The sequence below is a fragment of the Quercus robur genome, chromosome 7 (assembly GCF_932294415.1).
Source record: "Quercus robur chromosome 7, dhQueRobu3.1, whole genome shotgun sequence".
Taxonomy (NCBI): domain Eukaryota; kingdom Viridiplantae; phylum Streptophyta; class Magnoliopsida; order Fagales; family Fagaceae; genus Quercus; species Quercus robur.
The window spans coordinates 27547948-27569259 of record NC_065540.1 but is presented as its reverse complement, the minus strand read 5'-3'; the positions used below and the strand labels follow the sequence as shown (position 1 = coordinate 27569259).

The 21312-nt window shown below is 36.8% G+C and overlaps 1 protein-coding gene across 1 annotated transcript; it reads left to right on the top strand.

The window, feature by feature from the left end:
* Nucleotides 1-236: 236 nt before the first annotated feature.
* On the top strand, nucleotides 237-20451 carry LOC126692987 (1-acyl-sn-glycerol-3-phosphate acyltransferase 2). Its single transcript, XM_050388822.1, has 11 exons — nucleotides 237-741; nucleotides 1062-1184; nucleotides 6904-6943; nucleotides 7054-7127; nucleotides 7553-7612; nucleotides 13806-13883; nucleotides 13993-14151; nucleotides 17177-17302; nucleotides 19372-19464; nucleotides 19698-19784; nucleotides 19947-20451. The coding sequence occupies exons 1-11, from the start codon at nucleotides 661-663 to the stop codon at nucleotides 20187-20189; spliced, it is 1164 nt and encodes a 387-aa protein (XP_050244779.1). The 5' UTR covers nucleotides 237-660; the 3' UTR covers nucleotides 20190-20451.
* The last annotated feature ends 861 nt before the right edge of the window (nucleotides 20452-21312 follow it).

The window sequence follows — 21312 nt, the reverse complement described above, 5'->3', positions numbered from 1 at the left end:
TTAAAAACATTTATAAAAAAAAAGTTGTGTAATTTTTTTTTTTTTGGATGAACAACTTGTTAAAAAGTTGTGTAATTTATTAGGGTAGTAGCATTGTTGTTAATCCAATCTTTTATGATAACGTGAATGACTCCAATCCAAAGAGTAGCGTTCACGCAGCCTGTGTGTGAGTGTGATGGTTGTTTAAAGTGGTTAAGCTACAAATGAAGTGTTTTTTTTATATCCCCTAGTAAAATCGGCAGTACCAATGTGAGAGAAACCCAAACCCGAACAAAAAATGTTGGAGAGACCCGTTGGTTGCCGACCTGATTGATGAGAAATACTCCCAGAAAACAAACGTCTTTAATTTAATTGATCCCACCCCAACCAGAAACTGCCCTTTAAAAATCGCACACATATATACACGCGCACACACAGAAACAGAGAGCGCCTGACTCACATTCTTTACTCTTTTTCTTCCACACGCAAAATCCAATCCCATAATAACAATTCTTCTTATGCATCCTCAAATTAGGAAAATCACTACTTATTACCGTAATAGATAATAATAATAATAATAATAATAATAAAAAATCCCATTTCTCAAAATATTTTCTGTGAATCTTTCTCTCTCTCTCTCTCTCTCTTTCTCTTTCGAACGGTCGTGTGCGTTTTTTGGGTATGGCTATTGCAGCGGCAGCTGTTATCGTCCCATTGGGTATTCTCTTCTTTGTTTCAGGTCTCATCATCAATCTCATTCAGGTATTTTTTTATTTATTATTGCTCTAGATTGTGTTTATTTCATAGCATATGAATCTAGGTTTTTGTTATACTTCATTTTTTTCTTATTCTATGTTTGATTTCTGAGAAAAAAGTGTCTGAAAATTCACGAGATTAGTGTGTATTCGATACTTGATATGTTCCATTACCCTAGCAAACCAAAAAAAAAAAACTCACTTGAGGTTGATTGAACTGTCTCTTTTCGCTGAACTTTTTTTTTGTTGTTGCTTCAATTAACTTAGTCGTGTTGTCTTGTTATCTCCGCTCAACTTTGAGCTGTTTTACTTGGATTTTCTCTTCAGGCAATTTGTTTCGTCCTTATTCGGCCATTGTCGAAGAGTACATACAGAAGGATCAACAGATTGGTGGCAGAATTGTTGTGGCTTGAGCTCGTATGGCTTATCGATTGGTGGGCAGGAGTTAAGGTAAAAAATCAAATCCCTCTTATCATGTTACTTTATTCTTTTTTTTTTTTTAATACATTTTTCAATGCTTTTCAATTTTGGAGTACTTTAATTTACTTACACTTCGCATAGCTCTAGATTGTTAGATTAAATGATTCAATTCACCATTGCCTAATAACTTAAAGTACTCCACCTATGATTTATAATGGTGTAGAGTAGGAGGTTTTAGGTTCAAAGTTCAAACCCTGTCTCTAACTTATGATCTTTTTTTTTTTTTTTTTTTGATAGGTAAGAAAGAAATATTATTGATAATAAAGAGAAAATTCATGATAATGAACAAAGAACAACACAAAAACAATGAAACAAAGGAATCAAGAAACTAAGCTAAGAGACAAAAGAAGCTCAGTAAGAGAAGAATAGTCTGAGAGACCTCAACACTGAGACCAATCAAAAAGAGCCTGCTGGCACAGATCAATCAACTGAGCTAGAGAATTCTTAGTATCTTCGAAAGTATGCTAATTAGGTTCGGTCCAAATAATTCACAACAAATAGCCTGGAACCAAATTCCAAATATCGGAATTATGTTTCCCAAGCCATTGCTGCCAACTTAAAAATAAGTTAGTAATAGAATGTGGCATGACCCAATGAATCCCAAACAGCCGAAACATATGCACCCACAGGAAATGAGCTAACGGACACAAAAAAAGAAGGTGATTCACAAATTCTTCATTACAACAACATGTACTACACTAATTTGCCAAGGGGTGTCCTCGAAGCATAAGATTATCTAATGTAAGAATTTGGCCATGGCTGTCCACATAAAAATGCCACCCTTTTAGGAACCTTTACTTTCCAAATGCCCTTCTAGGGGAAAATGGAAGTAGGAGCCTCCCAAATATTATGGTAGAACGACCGAGTATCAAACTTCCCCTTACCATTAAGGCCCCAACAAAGACCGTCGCTTCCAACACCCCTAGGAATCCGAGATTGAATCAAGTGAAGAAGGAGAAAGAAATCGCTAGCTCCCAATCATTGAACTCCCTAAAAAAACGTTAGTTCCACACTCTGACATTTCCACCCCCTGGAATACACAAAGTATCAGAAATACAAGCTTCCTTATTGGTTGAACACACAAACAACTCAGGGTAAAGAGTTTTGAGAAAATTATCTCCAATCCACTTATCATGCCAAAAAAGAATACGAGAACCATCACTCACCACAAAAGACAAGTGTTTAGAAAAGCTCACCCACCCTTTACTAATGCTTTGCCATAAACCACACCCATGGGCCCTTCTACAAACTTTAGTACTCCACCCCCCTTTTCCCTCCCCATATTTCATAGCAATCACCCTCCGCTAAAGATGATTAGCTTTGTGACCATATACCTCCATAGCCATTTCCGTAATAAATTTGATTAAAAGACACCAATTTTTGAATCCCCAATCCACCCAACTCAAGAGGTAAGCAAACTTTTTCCCAAGCCACCAAGGGGTATTTGAAACACTTCTCTGAGGATCCCCACAAAAAATTCCTTTGAATGCATTCTAATCTAGCAGCCATAGCTTTAGGAACCATAAATAGAGAAAGATAATAAGTTGGAAGACTTGGAAGGGTACTTTTCAATAAAGTGAGTCTACCGCCCTTTGATAAGCAAAGTCACTTTCAACCTGAAAGCTTCTTCTCCATCCTCTCCAAAATAGGATTCCAGATAGAGGCTGTCTTATTCCAAGTACCCAATGGCATACTCAAATATTTCATAGGCAAATTGCCCACCCTGCATCGAAGAATATTAGCTAAAGTGTGAATGTTACTCACCTCCCCAATAGGGACAATCTCACTCTTTCCCACATTCACCTTCAAATTGGTAAAGGCTTGAAGACAAGACAAAGCCAACCTAATCCAAACCAATTGCTCCCTAGAAGCATCATAGAAAAGAATGGTATCATCAATTGTCTCCACCTACGATCTTACCTCCCATTTAAAAAAAATTCCCGCATGTTGGGCCCCATTTAATAAGGGTAGTTTAGGCCCACATATGAAGGGGCAATGTTAGATTAAATGATTAAATTCACCATTTCTTAAAAGTTTAAGTTTTTGGGATAATCAATAATTTATCATAAATAAGTGGCTTTGATTCTTAACAATGATTATGCTTTAATATAGGGATAGTAGTATAGGCTTGTTTTTATTCTAGTCTGTTTAACATTATGGGGAAGTTCTAATTTTATGCTATTGTTCATATTATATCAATCTTGTAGTGTATCAAGTGTGACATGTTTCTTATTTTTTCTTTTGGATAGCTAATAAGTGTAGTTGTATTGATAAAACATATTAAAAACATTTGAGTTCACTTCACGATGATGAACACAAAGGAACAAAGAAAGCAAAAGGACAAAGATCAAAAGGGTAGTCTAAGAGAAACAAGGAACTCTATACTGGATGAATAATCTGAGGAACCCCAACACCGAGATCAATCAAAAAGAGTGTGCTGGCACTAATCTTTTAAATGATCCAATGATTATTCAGTATCCTCAAACAAATGATGATTTCATTCCGTCCAAACAATCCACATCAAACAACATGGAACCATATTTTGAAGCATATTTACCCACAAAGCATGTGCTATGTCACAATGAAGAAGGAAGCGGTCCACAAATTCCCCATTTCATCGGCACATACAACACCAATTCATTAATAGAAAACCCCTTCTCATGAGGTTATTCAATGTAAGAATTTGACATAAAGCTGTTTTCCACGTAAAAAAGGAAACCCTTTTAGGAACCTTTACTTTCCAAATACCCTTCCATGGAAAAATGGAGTTAGCAGCACCTTGAATCTCTTGGTAAAAAGACCAAGTATCAAACTTGCCACTTCCCTTAAAGCATCAACGTAAGCGGTCACTCCCCACACCCCTCGGAACCCAAGAGTAAATAAGATCAAGAAAAGAGAAAACTGCCTCTAGTTCCCAATCATGAAAATCCCTATAAATCTCAAGTTCCAAACTCTATCATTTCCATCACCTTGGTGACCCAAAACATTAGAGATACAAGCATCATTAGCACTTGAATGCTCAAATAAATCAAGATATAGAATCTTAAGAGGAGGGTCTTCGGACCACCTATCATGCCAAAAAGAACATGAGTACCTTCTCCTAGTACAAGAGCCATATGTTGAGAAAAAATCTCCAACCCTTACTTATACTATGCCAAACTACAACCATGAGCCCCCTACTAACGTTAGTACTCCACCCCCCTTTTCCTTCCCTATATTTGGTGGCAATAACCCTCCGCCATAGATCAGAAACTTCATGCCCAAACCTCCATAACCATTTTCCTAGTAATGCTTGATTAAAAATTTAAAATATACAATCTTCCTGACCCCCAAACCACCCATCTCCATAGGTGAGCAAACCTTATCCCATGCCACCAATGGGTATTTAAAAATGGTAAACAATGATAAATAATATGTTGGAAGGCTTGAGAGAGTACTCTTCAACAGAGTAAGTCTTCCACTCTTAGATAAATAGAGCAACTTCCAACCTAAGAGTTTCCTCTCCATCTTCTCCAAAATGGGATTCCAAATAGAGGTTGCCTTAAATGGAGCACCCAAAGGCATTTCCAGATATTTAATAGGCAAATTACCCACCCTACATTGAAGGATACTAGCTAAATCATCTAGATTACTCACCTCCCCCATAGGAACAATTTCCCTTTTCCCCACATTAACCTTCAAACTTGTAATTGCTTGGAAACAAGTCAAAGCCATCTTGACGGAAAGCAATTGCTCCCTAGAAGAATCTCAAAATAAGATGGTGTCATCAACAAAAAAATGTGAAATGCACACTCCATCAGATTTAATGGGTCCCACATGAAAGCCACGTATTAAACCGCCATCCTCAGTTTTCTTCAAAATCTAGCTCAATACCTCCATAATCAAAAGAAACAAAGGAGGTGACAAAGGATCTCCCATCCAAAAAACTCGGCAGGGGATCCATTAACTAACACTGAGAAGTGAACAGTAGTGACACAAGCCTTAATCCACTGCTTCCATCTCACCCCAAAACCCATTTTTCCCAAAAGATAGAACAGAGCATCCCAATTCACATGATCGTGGGCTTTTTCTATGTCCAGCTTACAAACCACACTTGGGTCATGACTCTTCAATTTGCTATCCAGACATGCATTAGCAATAAGTACTGAATCCAAGATTTGCCTACCTCCAATAAAAGAATTTTGAGTCACATAAATGAGTTTGTCTAACATCACCCTCAATCTAGTAGCCAACACTTTAGACAGCAGCTTATACACGCTGCCCACTAAGCTAATTGGCTGGAAATATTTAATATTCATAGCATTAGTCTTCTTGGGAATTAAGGCTAGAAAAGAAGCATTCAAAGACCTTTTGAAAACAGAGTGCCGGTGGAAGTACTCAAAGAAAGCCATAACATCCCCTTCCACGACACTCCAACGTTTGTGAAAGAAGACCATAGTGAATCCATTAGGACCGGGGGCTTTATCTCCCTCAGCACCTGAGTGACTTCCTCTTTAGTGAACTCTCTCTCAAGGGCTTCCCCAACCAATTCCACCAGCCAAAAAGGAATTCTGCAACCGATCTTGAGAGAACCCACTGAATCCCAAAAGTTCTAAAGACAAAACTCCACAAACGATGAGCCTTCCCACAATGTAGCAACAAATGATCTACTGTCTCCCTACCATAATGACACATGATGCAACAGTCAAAAAATTCAAAACCCCTACTTTGCAAATTATCATCCGTGAGAATCCTATCCCAAGCAACTCTTCGAACAAAAAAAGAGACACGCCTAGGTGCCTAGACCTTTCAAATACCTTTCTTGGGAAAAACAACGGAAGAGGAACCATGTAACTTATGATAAAACGAGCAGATATTAAAATCTCCATTGTTTGTCAACTTCCATCTCATACGATCACCCTCATCCATTGAAGCTAAATTAGCAGCCAAGAATCGAAGGAAATCATCCACCATCTCCATCTCCATCTCCCAATCATTAGGAACCTGAATAAAACGAACATCCCAACTTCTCCTGCCCCCCACTCCTTGCCTTATTAGCAAAGAATCAACAGAGGCAACTTTGATAGTAGCAAGATTGTATAAGACCGGATAAGCCAAATGAAGAGGAAGATCCCCACTCCATCGATCTATCCAAAATTTCACTCTATTCCCCACCCCAACCTGAAACTGGATGTGTTTGCTAAAAGCATCCCACCCCATCCAGATACTTCTCCACAAACTATACCCATGAACACCCCTTCCCAGCTTGCATTATAATAAGTCTTGGCATGAATGATATCAAATTCCACCTAGCTAGGCTGATCCTAGCCGACCATGAGGGTAAACTATTTGGTAAAAGTAGTCAAGATATGGCGCAGATAGAGTTCTACTTTTCAATCCTTTCAACAACACTCATGACAACAGAATGAATTTTGAATAAGAATTCTTGTTAGTGTATTGATGTTAATATTGTTACCACTTAACCAACAAGTTCTTATGTTTATATTTTATGTTCTTCATCTCTCTCTTTCTTTTAAATTCTATACCCTGACAAACACTTTTAGGGAGAATCTTCTAGTACAATACCCTGTTATTATAATGGAAACTAATTTTTAACATAAGATATACCTTAAGACTATAGGTTTATGGTTGAGTTGGTTGTAGCACCTGGAGAATCAAATATTGATCACTGAAACTTTTTTGGCTGCAGATCCAAGTATATACAGATCAAGAAACTTTTAAATTAATGGGTAAGGCTAAAACTCTTGTTAAGTGAACACTTGGTGCTTGGTGTTTCTTTTTGTCAGAGAATAAAGGAAAGAATTGCTTACCTATCTGCTCACGTTGTGATTTTTTCCAGGTAAAGAACATGCCCTTGTAATATGCAATCACAAGAGTGACATTGATTGGCTTATTGGATGGGTTTTAGCTCAGGTATAGTTTATAAATTGTGGCCCTAATCACATATGTGCACATCCAAGCAATGCATATTTCATAAATTGTTACCTTAATTGCATGTGTGCACATTCCTGCATGCAAACCAATATACATTTTGTTTTTGATGAACAAGCCAATTTACAGTTATCACTTGTGTTTAATTATTATAAATGTTAGATGATTACATGCTCAAGTTCAGGAAAATGTTCAGAAAAAATGTGCATATATGTATTTATGGCTTATTTTGCCATACCACTACATACATGGATGCTCTCAAATTTTCACATTGGGCCTTCATATTCATTCAAATGTGCACTTTTAAAATCTGTAGTACTGTTTATCTAAGAATAAATGTTGTTGATTTCACTTATTTCTGTTATGTTTTCTACGTCTAATTTATTTTTGTAATTTATTTATGACAGCGGTCAGGCTGTCTTGGCAGCGCAATAGCTGTAATGAAGAAATCATCAAAGCTTCTTCCGGTATGTTTTAACCTTGTTGTCATGTTTGAAGTGAAATTTATTGGTGCTGAAGATTCAGCTCAAATTAATAATCAAGTTTCTGCCTTAGAATAGCTTTTTTATCTATTTGAAATTGGACTAGCCTAGAAATTTATAATCATGTCTTATTAGCATTGGAATAGCTTTTTATCTTGCTGAAAATGGACTAGCATTTTTAAATGTGATTCTGGTGCAATTACAAGGTTTTAGAACTTGGGGAGTTTGGATGCTATGCAATATTTTGAGTGCGTGTCTTAATGGGAGGAGGATATCTCTCTTAGATTCCTTTGATCTTGGTTTGCATACTGGTTGGGGTATCTCATAAGGATTCTGTTCCAGTTCTAATATCTAAGAGATGTTAGAAGTCTCAATGGTAATGAATGAGGTGGGAGTGGTTTGAGCCTAGCAGATTAGAACTAACTTTTTGAACTGGGAAGGTTAGTTTGAAACGGAAAAGCTATGCATGAGGAGAGGGATTTGGTAAGATTAGGTCCAAATAGGAATTAGAGTTTACTTTGCATTGATTAAAAAAAAAACCTTTGGGGTGTTGAGGAGAATAGAGGAGGGAGGTTTTTGTTTTATTTTTTAAATTTTTTGGTGGTTCTTGAGCTGGTCTTAATGCATCCAAGGGGTTGAGTATTTCACATCTTCTTTTTGCTGCTAATAAAATTTTATTTTTGTGATGCGTCTAGAGAGCAATTGCTGTATATCAGGATGATGATTTTCTTTGAAGCTGTACAGGCTTGTGTCAATGTGGACAAGTGAAATAGTCCCCATAGTTGAGGTGGGCAATTTGAATGCTTAGCAGATATTTTATGTTGCAGACTTGGTAGTTTGCCAATGACATATTTGGGTATGCCTTTGGGGGCTCAATTTAAGAAAATATCAATATGGAATTTCTTTTATAGAGAAGATGGAAAGGAAACTATCTGTTTGAAAGAGATAATATTTGTCCAAGGGAGGCAGACTTTGTTAAAAAGTACCCTATTGAGCCTATTGATGTATTATCTATCCTTATTTGTTGTCCCCAAATCCGTGGCAGATAGATTAGAAAGGATTCAAGAATTTCTTGTGGGGGTCATCGGAGGAAGGTTTCAAATACCGCTAGTGGCTTGGGATTATGTCTGCTCACCTATCGAGGTTGGTGGTTTGGGGAATGGGAACTTTAACCAAACATTACTAGGGAAGTGGTTATGACACTTTGGGCATGAACTCAATCATTTGTGGCATCAGGTGATTGCATCCAAATATGGTGAAGATTTAGGGGGATGGTGTACAAGAGTTGGTAGAGGGACTCGTGGGTGTGAGTTGTGGCGGAGTATTAGAAGAGTTGGGGATAGTTTCTTACCACATGTAGTTTTTGAGGTTAGTGAGGGAAATCATATAAGGTTTTGACATGATTCTTGGAGTGGTCGCCTTCCTCTGAATGATCTATACCCTGATCTGTTTGAATGCTCAGTTGATAAGGAAGCATTAATTTATGATGTGTTGGTTTCTTCCTCACATGGGAGGGTTAGGAGTTGGAATTTGCAGTTCCGCAGAGCTTTTCATGATTGGGGAGTTGGAGGTTGAGTATTCTTTTTTTACCATATTTACTTAAGCTGCCTAGTGTGCCAGGGGGTGATAAGATGATTTGAAGTTTGACTAGGAGTGGTAATTTGATGTTCTCTTTCTCTACAACACTATACATTGCATCAATGCTCATTCTTTCCCCTGTAAGAGAATTTGGCATGTTAAGGCCCCAAAGACGGTGTCATTATTTTTGTGGTCAGCAGCATCGGGTAGGATTCTTAAGTTGATAACCTCATCAAGAGGGGTTTATCCCTAGCTAATTGGTGTTGTCTGTGTCTATGTTGTGGGGAAATGGTGGATCATCTTTTGCTCCATTGTGAGATTGCATATGAGTTGTGGAGTGAAGTGTCTTTGATGTTTGGGATTCAGTGGGTGATGTCGGAGATGGTAGCATCCCTTCTATTTGGATGGAAAAATTGCTTTGGGAAACATTCCTCTAGTGTAGGAAATCTGGTGAGTGAAACAGCCGTATGTTTGAGCATGTTGTGAAACCTATTGATCAATTGAAGTCCTTGCTGATCCATACTCTGTTTAATTGGTCTTGGATGTGGGTTTTTACACATTGTACTTCCATTTTTGATATCCAACACTCTGTTAGATCTTCTATTTGATTTGCTTGTAATTGTTTTAATACTTTGTGTTCATCATCGTGAACATGCAGTACTTTTTTCATCTTAAATAGAACTTTTAGTACTTAACTACTTATTAAAAAAAAAAAAAAAAAAATTGATTTTTTTTTTTTGAGGGAAGGAGAGCAAATCTATAGCAAATTGCTGATTGGAGAGAAGGTTTGATGGTGGGTTTGATATGGTTAGGACTTGCAGTGTAATTGACATAATGGTGAAAACCAGCTACAATTTTTTAGACATTTTGATGATGGATATTGGAGGGGATGAGTCAATTTCGCCTCCACAATAGGAATTCAATTCCAAACCAATGGGGCAAGAAAGTATCGTGTGTTTTTTTTTTTTTGGGGGGGGGGGGGGGGGGTTGTATTTTAGTTGCAGAATGGGATGGTGGGATGGGTGCAACCAACAAGATGCAAAATAGGAAGTGCACCGATAAGTTCATTAGTTGATGAACGAAATGGTTGTAGTAGGGGGTAGGTTGAGAGGCTTGGCAGTTTGGTGTGGTTTGACCTCTCGGTGTGAATTTAGTGGCATTAGTTATACACAAATTGGAGAGGGGGCTTTCAAATGGGAAAGGATCATAGGCGTATCTTCTTTCGAAACACAAAAATGGTGGGTCGCGTCAATATGCTGTTAAAAAGGAGCAAGAAATATGCCACAAAGTAGAATTTCACCCAAAACATTGCTATTACTTTGGGGCAATATGGGAAAGATGGGCCATAGGGTGGAACAGGCCCTAGGGCTTTCAAATGGGAAAGGATCATAGGCGTATGTTATTTGGAAACGCAAAAATGGTAAATGGGTTGTGTCAATAGGCTGTTAAAAATGGGCAAGAGATATGCCACGAAGTAGAATTTCACCCAAAACATTGCTATTACTTTGGGGCAATATGGGAAAAGATGGGCCACAGGGGTGGACCAGGCCCTAGGGCAAGAAAAAAAACACAAAGAGATTGGTGCAAATAAGAATTCTAAACACTAAGAGGGTTTGCCTCACCCTCTGTGTTAGTTCAAACACATAGCCACCTAACTTAAATCTCCACAAAGAAATAATGTTACCCTCCCAAAGTACCCTTTGTTTTTCTATGTAACCCTTATACATGCTGTTGTCACTCCAAGAACTTAGGTTTATACATGCAGCAAATAATTGTTATGAGCCGTTAATTTGCCAAGTAACTGCTTATATGTTTGCTGCCACAACATAGGTAACTACTCCTGGACATGATGTCTGATGTCTTGAGCCTTTGTCTTGCTGCCAAAACATACACAAAGTCAGCCACTTGTACAAATTCTTGGTAACTGTTGTCAATTAGACGGATGTGCATAGCCTGCCACACATGTCTCAGCCCACCACATGCCTTGCTCTTTATCTGGCAGCCCATGCAACTTGCCTAGCATTGAGCCTTCGTCAATGCACCAACATGTGGAGGGCTTGGCCCATGCCAATGCCACCTCCCCAATTTGGTCAGCATACTCCAACGACATAGCCCATCCAGCACTTCACCACCCATATGCAAACATAGCCCCACTTGACCATGCAAGCCATGGCCCACATTAACATTTTCCACACTAAAACAACATGCTACACACACAAGCAACCCAGTTTTACCTTGTGCACATGCAGCCTGCCTTTTGCACAGTAACTTGTCCTGGCCTACCCCATGCAAGGCCGTCATGTCCCAGCCCCACTGCACTTGCTGCCCACAACACATGCATGGCTTGCAGCCTGCTAAGCCTTAACCATTAATCAAACCTTTGCAAAGCCATTAACTCACTGCCTTTAAGCCAACTTGTGTAGTCTTGAATCACCATGAGGCTACATTGTTGCCTCCACTTACCTTGCATAGCTGATGACATGCCTCCCTCATGTTCATGGCTGTGTCACCAGCATGGGTGCAAGGTTTCACCATATGCAACCATACCCCCTCAATCATAAAGGGTCTAACATAAGGAAAGCCCAATTGCATCAAGAGAGGGGGGAGGGTAGCCCCAGGCCTCAACTCAATAATATGATCCATGGGTTAAATGTAAGAAGGTTTGATATGCATGATGCTCGATATGAAGACCTGACCCAAGAAGCAAACAACCATGGACAAAATGTTGGAAAAGGGGCCAAAAGTGCCAAGGAAGCGGGACTTAAGGTCAAAGGCACCAAAGGAGGCGTGGAGTTGCCGTTGGGAGAGCTGTTGATTGACTTTACTAATAGAAGGCATTATAGGAGAATCTAAGCCCAAAGGAAAAGAAGGCCCATTAATCCATTTTGTTTAGCCTGTAACTATTTCAAGACCAACCTTTTATTTGTTGATATTATGTTTTGTTATTACAATGTCTTCTTTAGCATTTTAAAAAATCATGTTTGGGGGGGGAGGGGGGGTGGTTGGTGTTCTGATGTTGTACATGGGCCTTATGTTCTCTGCCTTCGGAAGAGTATCAGGAAGAAGTAGGATACTTTTCATTGTTTTATCAGCTTTGAGGTGGTGATGGGTCTTCTATTAAATTCTGGCAGATTCTTGGTGTGGGGGACCACCTCTGAAAAATAATTTTCCAGTGTATGGCATTGCATGTAACAAAGATATGCTTCAGTGGCAGAGCTAATCTCTTTTTCTGGGGATAGCTATCATTGCAATCTCAATTTTTTTCGATTGGTGCAATATTGGAAGTTAGAGTCGGTTGCCTTCTTTATGATCTAATTAATTTTGTTGTGTGGAGAGGGGATGGAATGGATAAGATTTGCTGGGAAATCCCGGGAGGATTTTGAAGTTTGATCCTACTATAAGGCCTTACATTCCACTTCTCATATGTCTTTTCCATGGAAGATTGCGTGGAAATCAAAAGTGCCAACAAAGGTTTGTTTCTTTCTGTGGACAGCAGCATTGGGAAGAATCTTAGCTATTGATAATTTGCGGGGGTGCCGGATTGTTGTTATTAATTGGTGTTGCATGTGTAAGAGGGCTGGGGAGACTAGTAATCATTTATTCTTACATTGCTCTGTAGCTAGAAAGATGTGGAATATGGTGTTTTCACTATTTGGGGTTTATTGGGTTATGCCAAGAGGTGTTGTGGAGCTTCTAGCTAGCTGGTCAGGCAAGTTCAGTAGACACAGAATTCAGTGATTTGGAACGTGATTTTTCATTGCCTTATGTGGGGTATTTGGCGGGAGAGGAGTGCTCGGACTTTTGAAAGGAGTGAAAGATCAATTCATGATCTGAAGCTTTCCTTCTTCCACATGGACAAATGCATTGGGTGCTTGCACTCTTATTTCTTTGTTTAATTTGCTTGATGAATGTTCTTTTCATGCGTCATAGTTTTGTTGTTTTAGTGTTTCCTTAGTACATTGCCTGTTTGTTTTGGTTAATTGTATTCTGCCTTTTTAAATTTTTTTTTATTTTTTTTTATAGAAGTTAATTATTTATATAAAAAAAAAAAAAAAATCATGTGACTCTCATGTACCTCTTTTAATGAAATTGGATTCTTAGGATTTAATTGTTATATATGAGAAGGGCAAGGATTATGGGTTACTAAAAATGCTTTTATAAATAACGTCTTTAAGTCATTGTAGGCAACTCTTTTTAAATAAAATTTCTGATTTGCATATTTCTTTAGCTTTTTGTGCTTAGAAAGTGATATTTTATTTTTTCAACTTCAATATGATATTTTTTTCTTTATTATAATCTTTGTTTTGTTGCTGGAATTTCTTTTTAATCCTTTTGTGGGATTCAATTTGTTTGAGTGGTCTCTCACCTTGGGTCCAAAAGATACGCATTTGGTTGTTGATTTCATTGATTCACCTTCTCTTCATTTGTAACTATTTATAATTTATTCATGTAATTCTTTAGGGAACCAAGTGTACATCCTATGTACTTGCAGTATCTCCTCTTATTCAATGGAACATAATTACTTGTTAAAAAGAGAAGTCTTACTGGGAGTGAGAAGCTGGATTGAAGATTTTCCTTATTTTTATCATGGTATATGCAGGTCATAGGGTGGTCAATGTGGTTTTCTGAATATCTTTTTCTGGAAAGAAGCTGGGCCAAGGATGAAAGCACATTAAAGGTATGGGTGTATAATTATGTTTTCTAGATGTATATATCCATGTGTCATCTCTCTATATGTATTAATGTCTCTTTTGAATTACTCATTTGCATCTTCTTTATATCTGCAGTCAGGTCTTCAACGGCTAGAGGACTATCCACAGCCCTTCTGGTTGGCTCTTTTTGTAGAGGGAACTCGCTTTACACAGGCAAAGCTTTTAGCAGCTCAGGAATATGCAGCCTCAGCAGGGTTGCCTGTTCCTAGAAATGTTTTGATTCCCCGTACTAAGGTCAGGTTTTCATTGCTCTATTTGTTTCTTCTTTTAAATTATACTTTTTCTTCCCCTTTTGATGCTTTTATTTTTATTTTTATTTTGGTACTACCTTCTGAAAGTCCTTTGCAGTCTGCCCTCCTAGAGAGGGGCCAAAAAATAAAAAATAAAAACCACAAAGGTACAGTCTTACGATACTATCACTAACTACATAATTTTAGTATCTGCTATGCACTTCTTGGTGAATTTGAGATAAGGTTTACCTGCTAGTTTGGTTCAAAAGAATGGAACCTCCAGCTGATTTCACTTTTTAATTCTATTTGGTGTTTGAATATCATGATTGATGATGCACGAGCTGTGTGGAAGCGAAGTTTGATAGTGACATCTATGTTTATGGAATTGTAGCAACTGCTGAATTGTTGAGGTGGTTGTTGTCTTTTATGAAAAATTTGTAGGACAATTCAATTGCCAAATTGGAACAAGTAGTTGAGTAATTATGTTTGTTTTTTAACCGATCTAAGTTAATATAAATTATTTTCTATAAATCACTTTTGATAAATGTGTGTTGAAGTTATTATTAGATAGTTGATGTGAAAGTCATAGCTTCATGATGTGGAAGTTCTTTCAATCTTATCACTCAAAGATTTGAAGAAATTTGGGGCATGTTTTGTACGTATTAATATATCATCTAATGGAATGCTTATTCATTTGTAATAGTTATTCAGTCATTTGGTTGCATTTTCATTACAAGGAATAGTTATTTCTTATGAATAGCTATTCTTTAAAGTGAGGAATAGCTATTCTTCTCTAAAAAAGTTGTAATAGCTATTCCTTAAGGCGTGTAACAACTTTAGAAATGATTATATTTCCAAAAATACAAACTCTCTCTATGTACATAATAATTATTAAAATAAAAATCCTCAAGAATATCTCTCTGTGGCACATGTGCTCCCGCATACACACACGCACGCAAAACCTCAAAACCTCAATTTCTCTCTGTCTTAGTGGGAGCGATAGTGACAATTCTAGTTAGAGTAAAGTTGATCATTTAGTCAGCATTAGAGACCTTCATAATTTCATACTTGATGATATTTTTTAGTTAGGGATAATAATAGGGATAGTTATTTCATATGTTTTGATATTGAAAATCAAACTTTTGAGATTGACAATGATCATTCTTTACTAAGTGATAGAAAGCTCTTTTTCTAATTCTCAGAATTTTAGTTATCTGAATAGTGTATCTAATAGTGACAATCAAATAGATCAACATTTCTCTCTCTCTCTCTCTCTCTCTCTCTATATATATATATATATATATATATATATGTTTGTTGTTACTCTATATGGATCCGAAAATTCTTTTGTCGTGATTTTTTTAATGTAAATTTTGATATGCATATTGATTTGATACATAAGCGATAATGTTAACTTAAAAATATTTAATTTCTTAGGATAATTGAATTCCGCAAGTGTAAATATAATTGTATAAGTAAGATATTTTAGAAAGATCTGTGGTTTTATTCCAATTTTTACAACCAGAATGTACGAATAGAAATACTTATTCCATTACAACACCTTCCATTCCTAATGTAAATACCATTTAGTGTATCAAACGTGCCTCTAGGAGTTGACTTCTTATGGATTTGATTTGAGATGACATAGAACTTGTGAGTCCGACGAGAAAAAAGAGACAAGGTTGGAAATCGAGAAGGGCAGAAGAGTTGGACAATATAAGAGAGAAATAAATCATTCAAGAGCTGTCAGCTGTGTAGCCATGGAAGTTCTGTTTTTTAAAAGTTTTTGTTTTCTTTAGCTACATGACTAACTTTACATGTTCAATTGTTTCACTGTAACTCAAGCAACATTGTTCCTTGAATCGTTTGGCCTCTTCATTTGTACAAGTGGGATGTGGCAGCTTTGATTATTGCATCCATCTGACTTTGGTCATGGTCTGGTTGCAACATCTGACTTTATCACTTCTTTTATTCCCTTATTTATTGGTAAAGAGCAAGCTCACTTTTTCTCACTACAATCAATGCACCACTTAAAAAGCTGCAAACTAAATGATACAGATGCAGAATTTGGATGCTAAAACCATGCTTAGTTGGAGACAACATGAATTGGGCATTGGAGGTAGCCTTGTTTTAAATTAAAGCTGTGGATATCTAATTGGGGCATCATGACCTAGCCTGTTCTGTATGACCCTACACACCAAGTCATCTGTGTGTCTGGTCACCATTATATCATTGACATGTCTCTTTTTTTTTTTTTTTTGATAAGTAAAATGAAGATATAATGTCGCTTAAGGGAGACTTTTTCAAAGCAGATCTACTGGGGCTGTTATAAATAACTGGATTCATAGCCCCCATAGCGCTGTGTGTGTGGGTAGTAAATCCGCCATTTGTTGAAGTAATGTGGGGTGAAGTTGTAGTGTCAAGGTCACTAGGTGCATCATGTGTGTATAACTCACTAATAAAAAGTGTGCGCGTTTGTAGGAACTGTATAGTTTCCTTTGTGTGTTCTTTTTTTAATATATTTTTTTAGGTTGTGTTTTTATCCAAGTTTGTATGTGATCCTAGAACCATATGGTTTCCTTTGTTTGGCTCACATTTTTTTTTGGTTAATCCAAGTTTTTGTGTGAGCCTATTAAACCTCACCCCTGGTTGGTAGATAATATTATATTTTAGTGTTCTTACACGGATGCCCTACTTACCTTTTCCCAACCCCCTACCCAAGAAAAAGAAAAAGAAAAACTTTCAACAAAAAAGTGGAACCAGATGTCACTTTTTGAGCAACGCTATTAGATACTTCTTTTACTTTGTAATTCAATTTGTACTGTTTTGAGTTATTATTGGATGGATTATTGCTACTAATTGGTTCTATTCTATCATTTTTTAAGATGGGCCAATGTGAGTCCTCAATTTTAAAGCTCTAGTTTTTTTCTTTTGAACTTTGTAATTGCATAGATATCTCTCATGTGGGATGTATTGTTCCACTACATTATATGTTTGGCGTTAAAATATCTACTGTCTGTTGCTTTCAGGGATTTGTTTCAGCAGTAAGCCAAATGCGCTCATTTGTTCCAGCTATTTATGATATAACAGTTGCTATTCCTAAAAGTTCTCCGGCACCCACAATGCTAAGACTCTTCAAGGGACAGCCATCTGTGGTAAGTTATTGAGTTGGAATTTTTAAACAACCACAAAGTGATTTACATTTCGTTTGAATTTTGTGACAAAAGTGGAATTTTTTGTTGACATGTGATTATTCTCAGTTAAAACACCTTCCCTTTCAGCCTATTGTTTAGCCATTATCTCATTTATACCCTAAAATTATAAAATTCATCTGAAGCATGCATAACAACATTATATAATTTGTTACTTATTAAAAAAAAAGCATTATATAACCAATGAGCTGTAGCTAAAAATAAAACCTCATCCTTGTGCGTTAAAAGAGGGTGTCACAGATTCATGACCACTGGGGGCGCCATGACTTAGGGGCTGTTTGGATTTCTTGTTTCCATAACTCATAACTCTGTTTCCATAATTCATAACTCAAAAATGGTGAGACCCATGGCTGAGAAATCCGTTTGGATTTTGTTTCCATCACTCAATTCTCTGATTTTTGAGTGATGAGTTATGGAAACTGAAAACACATTTTAGGTGTTTTCAGTTTCCATAACTCTGTTTTCAATGGCATTTTCGTAATTAAACACACACATAGGGTCCTACGGTCAGACCTTTTGCTCTCTCCAACACATGTTATCTTCTTTTCTTTTTTTTATTTTTATTTTTTTGTCTTTCACACTGGGTTTGGGACACACCTCTCTGCTATTCTCTTCTTCTTCTTCATTTTTTTTTTTTTTTTTTTTCTTTCATGTTGGTTTCTGGGTTTGTTTGCAAAGGATTTTTTTTTTCACATTGGGTTTCTGGGTTTGGTTGCATTTTTTTGGTAAACTATACCACCATTAGCTCAGACCCACCATCTTCTCCATCCTTCCAAAATCAAGAAACAAACCTTTCAGTTCAAACAATACCCACAAACTTTTCAATTCATACAATCTCCAAAAAAAAAAACCTAGATTTCTCAATCATAAAAAAAAAAAAAAAGCAAACTCAAATCCATCAGCCATGCTTCGTTGGTTACAGCCACACTTCAGCAGCAACACCACAAACCCATCGCACCACCAAACCCACCAATCAATGGCCACCGTGGAAAGCCATCCACCACCGTCAATGAACAAGTTGTCTCGAACCCAGTCCACTGATCTATGCATGAGAGAGAACAAATATATATATATATATATATATATTTATATAAAAGCCTATTTGGTTTGGCAATGAACAATCCTCGTCAGCAACAGAGGAGATTGAGTGAGGCAGAGAAAGACAAAGGGAAAGAAAAGCAGAGAAAAGTTCAGGGGAGGCAGAGAAAGACGAAGGGAAAAAAGAAAAAAAGAAAAGGAGAGGCAGAGAAAGATGTAAGAGTCGGGAAAAAAGGAAAAAAAAAAAAAGGAGAGAAAAGTCTTCTTTGGGTCAGTGTATGGGTCCCACAAAACAGTAGAAATAATTGAGTTATGTGAAGTGAAAACTATTGCCAAACGGGTGGGTATTAGGAAATTGGGGTATTTTAAGTGATGAGTAATGAGTGATGAGTGATGAAAATTGAGTGATGAGTGATAAAAAAAAAAAAAAAAAAAAAAATCCAAACAACTGCTTACTAATTTTAAAAATAAAAAAAAGGAAGGGGTGGGGGGGGGGGGGGGGGAAAGAAACTAGAAGGAGCCAATTGGAGGGAACAAGATAGTGAAGGAACTTGGGAGAAGGATACCAAGAGATGAGGATGGAGATCATTGGATATCAGTGAGTGGGAAGAGAGAAGAGAGACCGAAAGTGTGTGTGAGTGAGAGAGAGAGAGCATGCTTTTTCTAATTTTCTTTGAATTCAATCTGTAAAGAAATTTTTTATTGGCTCTGTAAAACATTGGAAACAGGAGAATAATATTCTATATTCAATCGTTTTCCACTACTAATTTTGCAATAAAAAGGCTTTTTATGGGCTCTATAAAACATTGGAAGCCTGATATTTATCTTCTATAGCCAAATCTTTCTGTCATGGTTAATTAATTATTCTGGGGTTGTGGATGATTTGGAAGTTTTAATACATTAGTATTGAATTACTTTGTGAGATATTAGGTTAATACTCAATGAGAACAAGTACTTCTGGTTCCCTTCTGCAGATGCATGTCCACATTAAGCGGCATTTGATGAAGGACCTGCCAGAAACAGATGAAGCTGTTGCACAATGGTGTAAAGATATATTTGTGGTCAAGGTGCGTACTAAACAAGTGTTTTGGAGATGTATTTATCTGGTATTATAGTTATGCAAATCTGAAGTTTTTACAATACGAAGACAAAAGGAAATGAAATAGTAACTTTGAAACAGTTGCATACTTTATATCATTATATGCCTAGATGTACAACTAATCCACCTGGTTGTGCTTGCAATAAAAAGTGGTTCATGAGTTTCCTTAGCGTGATTGTTATGCTTTTTGCTGTCTTCCAGGATGCATTATTGGATAAACATGTAGCCGAGGATACCTTTAGTGACCAAGAATTGCAGGATACTGGTCGGCCAATAAAGTCTCTTTTGGTGAGATACTTGCTCTATTCAAGCACCCCACCGAGCCCATGTCTTCTTTATTTTAACTAGGGTGGCTTTGGTTCTGAGGCTGCAGGATTTGTTTTTCTGATTAATCTTTTTTTTTTTTGAGAAAAGTTTTTCTCGTTAATCAACTTCTCTATGTTTGAACAGGTTTGTACCTCTTGGGCATGTCTGCTTATTTACGGGGCTCTGAAGTTTCTCCATTGGTCTTCACTTTTGTATTCATGGAAGGGTATTGCATTCTCAGCAGTCGGTATGGCCCTCATTACTTTCCTTATGAACATCTTGATACGCTTCTCACAGTCCGAGCGTTCAACCCCTGCCAAGATTGCTCCAGCAAAGCCGAAGAATGGGGGAGAGCATTTAGAGACAATATCAGACAAACAGCACTAACCCACCTTGTTTCCCAAAGTCTTCCATATATTGTCATCTTATTATACTCGTAGTAGATGTGTTTGTCTCCTAAAAATGACCTCTTTGTGTTTTCATCTTAAACGCCTAATTAGTATGTCTTTTGTTTTGTACAATCCGGAATTTGTATGCTTATCAATTTATTACTTGCTAGTCAATTACGGTAATTTTGTATAGACTATCAAAGGTGACTGTAGCAGCTGGCCAGTTTTGAGCTTCAACAATGCTTCATATTAGTGTTCTATTTTTAACGAGTAAAATGAAAAGAAAAGGTGAAAAAAAAAACTGTCATTAATGTTTTACTTTCAAAAGGAAGAATACCATATATTTAGTATGGTCATGAAAATAAGAATAGTTCAGGAGGCGATCAAAGGAATTTTATAGCTAAGAGCCTTGTAGCATTATTGACAACTCATAGTCTTCCAACGGAGATGTTTTAGTATCTCTCTACTCATTGTTATGATTGACATTTGTCATTGTCCATGAAAATTGAAATTAAAATTTTGAAGCAGTCAGTGGAAGATAGTACGTTTTTTGGACCATTTTTAAGAATGTAACCAAACACTTGAAAATGTTTTCTAATACATTTTTAGGAACATAACCAAATATTGGAATATATACACACGCATGCATATATATATATATTCTAAAAAAATGTTTTCAAACGAAAGTTTAGAGATAGAGAATAATATTTAGGCTAATATTTTTTGGTATTTTTATTTTGTTAATTCAATAGTTACACTGAGGGATTTGAAATCTGAATATATTCATTGGTAACGCTAGGAAGTGTTAGTTAAGTTTCAAAGATCTTTGCTTTTTTTTTTTGAGTTTCAAAGGGGTTTTTGTGTGATTGGTAAAAATGAAAAATGGCTTCAGATCCAAAGGTTCACATTTTTTAAGATGTGGCAAAACACAGCATGGCCAAGGATTGTTGGCTTATAATTTTTGAAAAGGCCATATCTTTTTCTTTCTTTTCCCGGGGGTGTTTTTTTTTTCCCCTTGGTATGGAAGATTTAATTTCTAGATTAATATATTATTTGTTTGTTTGGGTTTTTAGAAAATTGAGAAATTGAAAGGAAACAGAAGTCTAACTGCATTTGTAGCT

Bases quoted from the DNA above. Each gene is read 5' to 3' on its own strand.
- LOC126692987 (XM_050388822.1), top strand. From the start codon at position 661: ATGGCTATTGCAGCGGCAGCTGTTATCGTCCCATTGGGTATTCTCTTC. The intron at 1,185-6,903 runs GTAAAAAATCAA...TTTTGGCTGCAG, and splicing joins ATTGGTGGGCAGGAGTTAAG to ATCCAAGTATATACAGATCA. The intron at 7,613-13,805 runs GTATGTTTTAAC...TGGTATATGCAG, and splicing joins AATCATCAAAGCTTCTTCCG to GTCATAGGGTGGTCAATGTG.